Below are 10,384 nucleotides of genomic sequence, written 5' to 3' on the forward strand. Positions count from 1 at the left end.
GACAGACTCAGATTAATATTTTAAGTGTCTGACAACATTATGGAAAGGATTTGTAAGGAGGTTGACCTTTCTGTTAAAGATTGAGATTCTTTTTAAAACATAAAAGTCAGCAAAATTGCGTTGGCTAAACCCACCAGACTCCATGTAAATAATCAGTAATTTTAGCATTGTAAAATACAGCTTTTTGAAACATCTCTGAGCTCTGAGCAGCGCTTGCTCTGGCTGTCCTGAGTCTGCGTGTGTAGGGTGTGCAACTGTAGGCTACGTTTTGTCAATGTTTTTTTTTTTTTTTTTTTATTCCAATTTCGGTCAGTCACAATGAAAACCGGGGACATTTCCGGGGACAGATCCAGCCGGGGACAGGTCACCAAAACCGGGGACTGTCCCTGGAAACCGGGGACATCTGGTCACCCTAACTTACCAGCACCTCCTAGTTTGTACCTTGTTTGGATACCCTGAATGGAACAAGTTTAATGGTTTTACGTGATGTTATGTTGTTTTTATCTTTGGATTGACCAGGTTGTTTTTCCCCGGCTCCCAGCTGTTGTGCTAATCTAAGCTAACTGCTTGCTCTAGTTCCATATTTAACGTACAGACATCTGTGTGCTACAAACAAGAGACAGTTAGCTTAGCATAACATTAAAACTTAAATAGGGGGAAACAACTAGCCTGGCTAAGGGTAACCCATTTAAACCTAACTAATTAACACATCTAAACACTATTCCATTGAGCACTTTTTTGTCCACTTGTTCAGACGTCCGTGCTTTTATGCATTCAAACAGATCCATTTTTTATAGCATTAGTTGTAAGGGCCGTTTCATTTCAGGTTTAGCCCATAACATTATTACTTTTGTTCCCTTGCTGAGAATCAGGCGGGCCTGCTTCTTTTACATTGCAAATTTCATCTCTGCAGAGCTCACTGAAGCCATTAAGGGACGACAGCATATCAAATTTGGAACCAAAAGCGCTGTTTTATTGCTTTGGAGACTGGTAATCAAAACAGAGATTCAAATATTTTTTACACTACCATCCCTATAATACATAATATTGTAGCTCATCCTCACACTGTACACACAGATCGTTGTGTGAGACCATGTGTTAGCCATCTTACCGGTGGAGAAACCAGTCTTCTTGTGACACTTGGTGAACTCAATGTTGAAGTAAGTGACCAGTGCATGGACGTAGTCGTTCCTTTGGATCTGCAGGCAGAACGCGGAGGTAAACGAGAGGTCCTCAGTCTTCACTGTGTAGATGTCCACCTCCTGTGGGAGTAAATATAAAAAATATCCGGAGCACATAAATTAAACTATAATGTTGGAGATCAGACAAACTAGATGTGCATTTTTAATTAGTTAGCTGTACTTGTGCTGGTAGGTTGATGTTTACTACTTGGACAGACCCAAGCTAGCTGTTTTCCACAGCTTCTAGGCTAAAATAAGCTAACCGGCTTGTGATGTTAGCTTGATCTTTTAGGATACAGGCCAGTCTATGGTACAGACCAGTGTATACAGGACATAATAATGCTAGCACAGCTTCACTTCACTTTTGTACAGTAGGAGGTACAGCAGGCTAGTGGAGATGCGTCGTCCATCTTTATACACAGTCTGTTACAGATGTGTGAGTGCAATTGTTCTTCTCATTTAACTCTTGGCCATTTCTTTACTCTGTAGTTCTGACAAAAACAAATCCAGAAAAATTCTATAATTTCACATCATGCAATACATTAAGGAAACCAACAAACAAGAAACAACAGGAAATTCAGCACCACTTCTACCTTCAGACAGATACAGGGTCACCAGACTCCAGTGGGACTGTGCTAATATAATAACCATCAATATTAAGCCAGTAACCCTTGTGTAAGCAGGACAAAGATAGGTCACATGGAGCTCTAACTATGGTCAGGCTCCAGATGTTATTCATGCATGGTGCTAGAAACCCTAAATCTGTAAATGTACTTTGGTTCAAGTCAGTTTAACAGGGTATCTGATAACCCATCATCCCACGGGGCCATGTTCAGAGAAGAACACGTTGTTTCCAGATCCTAGTTTACTGTCAGGTGAACGGCACTGCGCCAACATATCACGTTAGCTTTGATCACTGAGTAACAGAGGGGGTGAAGCTCATATAAAACCCCACAGTACCCAGCGGGGTAAAAGGCAGGCAGAGGTGTTATAATCTTGTTCCATGATATCATGATCTTAGTTATTCACTGAATTTGGTGCCAGATGCCACATTTGTTAGAGGAGAGTCTTATGTTTGCTGCCAATCAAACCAATGCCGTATTAACGTCAGATTCCCCCCCCCCCCTGCTGTCTTTAGAAAATTGTCGCCCCCATAAACACATTTAACAGATATATACTCTGGTCATGCAGTGTACTTCTCAAAGTCACATTTTAAAGTTTAAGTAATTTAGAATACACTGCAATGTTTACACCCTTGCAATTACTCTGAAGGCAAAATAAAACATTTAAGAACCCTATTATGCGGGTTGTTAACGTAAATGAATTATTTTCTGGAGGATTATATTTGGTTATGAGCCTCACTTGCTAAGTTTCAAGCAGCAGTTTAATAACACAAGGTCCTATGTGTACTACTCTGTGGCTATACAACTTTAATGAGGTCGGTCAGTAATCCATTTGAAAACAATAAAGCTTGTCAGCAGGGAATCACTGTTGTGAGGCTTCTGTTTAATTTATTTATTTTGTATACAAGATCCCGAGCAGCATTCCCATCAGCTTCATAGATTTTTTTATTAAGCTTTTGTGACTGAGCTCGTTGCTGGTTTTATGTAATAAACGAAAAGCTATGTATGATATCAAAGAAAATAAAAACTGGGTGCTTGACAATCAGCACATCATGTAGAAAACAAGTAGCGCACAGCAAGGGTTGTGGTGAGGTGCTGATCACTGGAGACAGACTTGAAAAATTAGAAGAAAAAAGTTGCACAGTCTGGCTCCATATTCATATCTCTATTTATTCTGGCGACGTTTCAGCCCCTCAGGCCTTCTTCAAATTAACAATGACAACAAATCGACAATCAGCAACATAAGAAAAGCAACACTCAAGTCAAGGTATGATTGATCACACAGTAATTCTTTACCAGGACAGAGGTGAGTGAGCCGTCCAATCAATGGCGGCGATAAGAAGGTCACTGAGACAAGGAGCACAATCAGGTGGACGAGACGGGGGATGACATGCATGGCACAGCAACCTGATCAGTCTAATCCACACAGACAGGGCGTCAGCTGCACATGGAGGTCATAACCATAGCAGCAACAGCATGTCTTGCAGAACAATATGTTCAATCAATATCCCGGAGTAGTACTGTAAATGGACGCGTGTGTTTTACCACTGTAATCATGCTGGCATCTCTGCATTATAGTTTATAATAGCCATCTTACTTAGCATTCTCTATGGGTCAACTGCTAATATACTGACATTATTACATAATGTATGGTCAGCTTATTTACTTCTGGTACAGTTTTTCTTTTCAACTAGCAAATGCGATCCAGCTTTAGAAAATGGTGAAACTTTGTCTTGTAAATGTTTAGAAAACAATTTCCAAGGTCCATTTAACTCAAAACTCAAACGGCTAAACATTTGTGCAAGTATCTCACCAAATGGGTGGTGGCTCATCCATACTTAATGAAAAGCTGAAAAGGTCAAAGTCACGCTTCAACTAATATAAACTGGCACAGGGGTAGGGCTGATGGGACGGCCCGGGGCGGGAGGAGGGAAAATGTCCCTTATTTTCAAATCCCATTGTTGACAGGTTTGCTATATACACTCTCATCTGGACTGCATTGGGTCAACAGCAGAGATTTATTCAGGCATGAATTGATCATCTGCCATCAGCAAAGACTATTGTCAATATTTTACTAACCTTGATGAGGCAGGAGTTGGTCACCACCTGTTTAGGGTCCACTACGTCCACCAGGGGTTCTTTCATGGCAACATTACGGATACAGGTCATGTCGAAGCCATACACGTTCTCCCACCCTGGCAAAATACAGCATCAGCCAGCATGGTTTTTTTTTAGGGAATCTTTGTAAACTGCAAACACATGAGATAGTTTTCCTCTTTCCAAGTTTTGATTCGCTTTATGCAGTTTTCTAGGCTGGGAGAAGCCACAGGAGATAAAAACTGTTGGGCTCCTGCTGTAAAACAATAGGTCTTACACCCAGAGCTTCCCAGAATACTTTGATTTACGCCCCCAGACTTAGACCTCCTGAATTTAGAACCATTTTTTCTTTTGACAGACAAAAGTCCTATTGTATTTGGTGATGATTTATAAACATGAGCCTCCTTTAACGCAGCCTCCACTCTTGCCTAGAAAATCCTATCAGCTTTGGCTAAATCATGCCATACATTATTCATTAAGCTCCTTAAGATTGTGTGTGAGCAAACATTTCTATCATCGCCCAAAAAGGCAAGAACTACTTGAGTGTGTTGGAGAGCTGGTGGTAATGAACAGGTCACAAATCTGCAAGGAAGTGTAATGTGCACTGTATTTGCATTTGTTTTTGCCCACTTAACTCTTGGCTGCACTTAACTTGTGCAGCCCAGAGTAGCACTAATGACCACAGGATGCTCTTAGAATACCGGAGTGCCTCAGAAGGTCACTTTAAAAGGGAATCTAGCCCAAAGTAAAAGAAGTTTGTGGTTGATATGTGCACTATGTATCACTACTCGTCTCAGTCTGGCAATGTGTAAACTTCACAAATACAGAATAATGGTATCCAGACATCATTGGAAAGCTTTGCAGTGCAGTGAGCCCATGATTTGACTGTGGTTGTATAATTTCCCAGATGTATGGGGGAGGGTGGGTAGGAGGTCTATTTGCTATTGTTCTGTTTGCGTGCCTGTTGTCATCTAGGTTGTGCACTGGCTCAACACTGTCTCCGATGCTTTGTGTCCAGCAGCAAAACACCGCCCACAGTCCTCCCAGCAGGTTTAGAGTGGGATGATACAGAGATGGAGAGGCTTGTTGACTTATAATATCAATTTCCACCCCCAGTGTTATGCCTGAGCACAAGCTTTTAAAAAAAAAAAAGTAATTTGCAGAGCTGGAAAGGTTGTGCATGAGTACACCCACACTTGTGTGAGTACAATGCGGCTGTGGGAACGGTGTTCTACATCCATGGTTCACTTTAAATGTGAAGACATAATCCTGGTTACAACCACCCAAAACTAGGCAGTGGGTACAGTACAAGTATGTGTCGTTTCACAGTCCAGATTCAGGTAAACACACACACATCCAGCCCCACATATACACGCTCACACTGAACTTACAATGTATTTTGAAGTCTTTGTACTGCCTGTCCTCTATGGCCACCACGTACAGAGAGGCACGGTCAGGAAACATTAATCCACCGGGTTTCTGTTTGACAAATGAGGCGAGGAAATAACTCTGCAATTAATCCTGAACACATTGTAAAAAGGTATACATTACAGCAGCGGTGACATTTCAGTCCTCAGCCAAGTACAAGTTAGAATTATGGAGGTGTTATTTTTCCCTCTGTGCACAGACTGGAATAGCAGAGCTGTTCAGGATGTATAAGACTGTAACTATTATTTTCCAATTACAGAAGACAATAAACAACAATAGGAGTAGTAGTTAATAACTAACATCCCTGCTAACATTCTAAACTTCTTATTCATATAACATACATATATATTCCACAATCCAGCATGCTTTTTCTGTTTATGTAATGATTAGTCCATTTTTGAGTAAATGATGACAAAAAATGAACAATAAAGTGTATTTATATCTCTGGTTTTATCTGTGGTATCATAGCTATTTAGTAGTATACTGTATATTGCTCTGTATTATAAAGCAGTAGGTCGGGATCCCCATCTGGGGTTGCAAGTTTACTTTGAGGGGTGGCAAGACGGATGGAACGGACGCTCAATTCTGCCCAAAAGTCTCTTTTTTTACACTGTAGTCATGTTTTGCCGACAATAGGTGACTGGTAGCCGGCGACAGAGCTCAGAAAGCTGTTGGTCGTATCAGTGGTCGTTGCTGGTTGAGTTTAGCTGACAAAAGGGGAATTTGAGCCAGGTACAGAGCACTGTGACCTGCTGGTCGTTTCAGCTGACATTACAGACAGATGACAGTTAGGTTCAGGCACCAAAACGACTAGTTTAGTTTAGGAAAATGAAATGAAAGAATATGTGTTTCCTGGTTGAAAGTCTTTTTTTTCCCGGGAAGCAAACTCTGATCCCTGGCTTGAAAGCGATGTAAAAAATTACAGTGTATTTCAACCTGGTATATTTCCAGTAATGTGGCCTTTGTCATGGATTTGCCATAAACTTGGACCAAGTATACCTGCACACCAGTCTGCAATCAGCTCATACCCTCCCTCAGCTTACACACCTGCTTTTCATCAGCTCATCATCCTCAGTGATATTAATGACGGACATTACATCTTGTTTCAGCTCCACGGTAGATTCCCGCCTCAGACTTTTGTAGTGTTTCTTTTTGTGAAATGAAGGTTAGAAATTAGAAATAAGGTTAAGGTTAAGGAGCAGGGCCACGCCTAAACCACATCTCTAATCACCAGACAGACCTACATATACCGTGCTGCGTAGCCAGCCTTGTGTCTCTGATTGCTTGACCCACCCTCCCTTTCCCTCCTCTTCATCCATCCATCTTTCCCCTCAGCCCTTCCTGTTGCACACCTCTCTCATGTCTTATCTAGGTACCATCTGGGGGGTCTGTAAACTATTTGTGCGAAAACTGCTTCTGAAGACGAAACCCCCACTCTGAGTCTCCTCCACCCGGTCATCATACATCCTCCCAGACCAGCCATCAGACGACATCCACATTAATTCATCTATCTGCACATTCATAATGTTCATTAAATCTTTAACTAACACATTGTTGTGGCGTGGTCCGTGCTAGTAAAGTTATACTTGCTGTGTTTTTGTGCTCTGCCATCACAGTTTCTCTCCTTTGTTCTAGGATCTCTGCCCTGCCGTCTGCCTTCCAACCTGCCTGCTCCCCAACCACCGTCCGCACCTCAGCTCTGCTCCGGTCCAGCCACACTCCGACATTCTTCCATTGCTCATCATTCCCTCCCGCAAACATCTGGACGACAATCCTCCATCTACATCTTACAACCTCAGCAAAAATTCCTGTTCTCTTAAAACCTCACCTACTGATCAGTCGTTGACACTTGGTCATACTAACTTTGCACTCGCCAGTACATTTATAGGTTAATATCTCCTAATTAGGACCTATTACCTCGCTGCAATAATGAGACAAATATCACGTACTTATCTCAATTATGAGAACGCTTAATAAAAAGAAACAGTTGAGTGCTTTTCAGTTATGGGATACATACTGACAAGAAAGCAAAGCAGAAACCATACTCATGCTCACAAAATGTAAATCTTTTCAGACGTTGGTCTACTGTTTGCTGTTTTGGATAATTTACGATTGAGGGCTTTGGAAACATTATTCATGTGATGAGGGGTTGCAAATAAACAGTGCTTCGTTTTGGGCTACTGTTTTAAAAGAGCTGTGTTATATAAAATGTCAGCTTACATCTTTAAATACTTTACTCTATAGTAGTGGGTTGTAAGAATTATTACATTATTTGCTAATATTATTACATTCATGATCCATTCATTATTTAATTATTATGTCTGGAATATTTGTTACTGAGGTTACTTCCGGAACAACTTACGTATCATGTGTACACACACACACACACACACACAAACACACACACACACACACACACACCCTACCAGCCATTTGTCCCTGGCAAAGATGACAGTGTTGAGCATGGATTCATAGAAGAGACAGTAGCCCATCCACTCAGCTATGATGATGTCAACCTTGTCAACAGGAAGCTCCACCTCTTCCACCTTGCCTTTAAAGATGGTGATCACTGCAACACACAACATATATTTTAAGTCATAATCATTTTTTTTCAGGTTTTGTCGTGGAAAAAAAAGCATCTTTACAAACCCCCTAAACACTAAAACGTAGGAATGATAATGCCTAAAAGTGTTGTGGTTTGGGGTTTTTGTTTGGGGTTATTTTCCCATTTGGCCTTCCCTGTGTTTTTTGTCTCGGTTTTCTCCCCAGTCTTGTGTTGTTGGTCCTGTCTTGTGTTCCCCTGTGTCTGTTTCCTGTTTTATTTTAGTAGTATGGTTTCCTGTCTTGTCTAGTCTTGTCTAGCTTTACTTTTGCCTGTCTGATTGTCCAGCCCCGCCCTAATGTAATTCACCTGATGTCTCACCTGCTCCCTGTTATCTCGTTACCTCATGTATTTAACCCCTGTGTTCCCTCTGCCTCTTGTCAGATCCTTGTGTCTTGTGAAGACGTCCGTGTTTGCGTTCCAGCCGTTCTGCCTAAATTCCCTGTGAGTTGTTCCCTGTATTGTTCACCTGTTTTTTTACCTTTGTCTTCCCCTCGACCTGTTTTTGGAACTGCTTGCCTTTTGTGCTTTTGGATTTTTTTTGTGTTTTTAATTCCCCTGGCTTTTGGACCTTGCCTTTTCCCTGTGTGTTCCTGGACTGTCAATAAACCCGTTTGTACCTGCCCTTGCCTGCTTCCTGGTTCTGTGTTTGGGTCCTTCACCTTTCCGCACCATAACAAAAAGGCCAGTATTCTTATTATAGGACAGTATTCTGTGTGCAAGAAATAAACTGGTGTTTGAGACAGAAATAAGTTTGTACATTATGTGATACCATGACAGCCATGGAGTCCTTATGTAAATCAACCCAGCTGGGGTTTACAATGAAGGAGTAGATCTTTACAATCTCAGGATTTCCACCCTTTAGCTTTGTTTGTTCTGCCTTGGCCAGAAGTTGGACAAGAGTTGCCCTGGTGATACAAAGTCTGTCAGAATGACATGCGAACCCTGTTACTCTAACTGGTGATTGCTTCCTGCTTATTCATTGTCTGAAAATCGGAGAAAACAGCGTAAACTCTCCTTTCAATTATTTGTGCTTGTAAGTACTTGTACTTGCTATTCATAGGTTTATAGAGAGACCATTGGCTGACAAGGCGGTTTGGTAGATGCACAATCAGTAGCTTGGGAGGTCATTTTCAAAGTTACAGAGGTGTTGTGATTTAAACATATGCTTTGAAGTTTCATAAGTTGGCAGCATGTGTGTGGAGATGAATACAAATAAGCCGGTCCAGTGCAGTATGGGAAAAATCCTAAATGGTGTGATACCTATCACTGCCTTTCTCCTCCTCATGTGTATCTGCCAGCCTTCCCTCCCTCCTCCTCGTTCACTATTGCTGGCACGCCTATAAGCTAGTCTGTCACTCCCTTCACTGCAGATGAAGTGCAACAGAGTCAACAGTGTCAACAGAATGGAGGCAGGGGGAACAGCTGCAGCTCTTACCGCTGTCGAGGTGGTTGGCCTTGATGATCCTCTCTGAGTACTCAGATATACTTGAACATTCAATCTGGCAGAAAAGACAAAAGATTAAAACAACCATAGATGAAGGGCTGTAACACTTTGAGGAAGAGATGTTTAATGTAATGTCTACAGCACTTGCAATAACATGTTCTCATGTCTGCGTATAATGCAACTTCAGAAGACTTCAAATGTTACCGGAATGCCTCAGATAAAAGCTCAATCGGCATCAATTGAACATATGGATTATGGAAGTATTCTAAATTGGAAGTGGGATGTCTCCCTGGTAGCTCTACTGGTCGAATGTGAGCCCCATGTACCAAGGCTGTCGCTTTGTAAAGATTGAACAAATGGTGCACTTTGTTTAAAATGCCTACAACTGATGTGTCAAAAAACTGTATTTTCAATTCAGTGTGATAAGTAACTCAGTCCAGCTCACGGCAATTTGAAAAAAGCAGATAAAACCGACACAAAAACAATTGCTAATAAAGCCGCAAGCTGCGATTCCAAGCTCAAACCTTGATTTGCGTCATTCCACGTCCAGTTATTGTGCATTTAAAGCGCCCCCTAGTGGTCAATTTGAATGGGACTTGCAGTGTATTTGTGAGGTCATTATGTAGACATTTCTTGGAAGTGTTAATTGGACAAACATTTAGTCATTTATAGCCTGATTTGCGCTATATTACCTACAGTTTGTTTGCATTTATAGCACCCCCTGGTGTTCAATTTGAAGGAAACTTTTAAGGGTGTGGTTCAGGTACTTGTGAGGACAAAGAGATTTGTGATTGGACAGAAGATGTGATTTATAGTAAAATGTGTGTAATGCCACTCACCTATCTTGCGCTTGTAGCGCCCCCTAGTGGCGTATGTATATAGAACTGTCTGGGTATATCTGGGGCACTTATCTGAACATTCCCTGTGAGTTTTGTGATGATTGGCCTTACGGTTTTTGATGTGTTCATTTATGTGCAGAGCCACGCCCCTTTCAAAGTTCATTGGT

General features: G+C 41.5%; 2 protein-coding genes across 2 annotated transcripts in view; one reads left to right on the forward strand and one right to left on the reverse strand.

Moving 5' to 3' along the window:
• Positions 1-96, forward strand: part of cracr2aa (calcium release activated channel regulator 2Aa) — a 29,580-nt gene extending 29,484 nt beyond the window's left edge. The window contains exon 19 of the mRNA XM_032523851.1: positions 86-96. The gene's annotated coding sequence lies outside the window, so the exon portion shown is untranslated. The remainder of the gene's footprint in view (positions 1-85) is intronic.
• Positions 1-10,384, reverse strand: part of LOC116694247 (protein arginine N-methyltransferase 8-B) — a 33,935-nt gene that overhangs the window by 6,182 nt on the left and 17,369 nt on the right. The window contains exons 4-8 of the mRNA XM_032523852.1: positions 9,370-9,433; positions 7,756-7,898; positions 5,293-5,380; positions 3,884-3,999; positions 1,112-1,262 (exon numbers count right to left, since the gene is read on the reverse strand). Of these exons, the coding sequence (XP_032379743.1) occupies positions 1,112-1,262; positions 3,884-3,999; positions 5,293-5,380; positions 7,756-7,898; positions 9,370-9,433 (562 nt within the window). The remainder of the gene's footprint in view (positions 1-1,111; positions 1,263-3,883; positions 4,000-5,292; positions 5,381-7,755; positions 7,899-9,369; positions 9,434-10,384) is intronic.

Source organism: Etheostoma spectabile, chromosome 8 (assembly GCF_008692095.1).
Source record: "Etheostoma spectabile isolate EspeVRDwgs_2016 chromosome 8, UIUC_Espe_1.0, whole genome shotgun sequence".
Taxonomy (NCBI): Eukaryota; Metazoa; Chordata; class Actinopteri; order Perciformes; family Percidae; genus Etheostoma; species Etheostoma spectabile.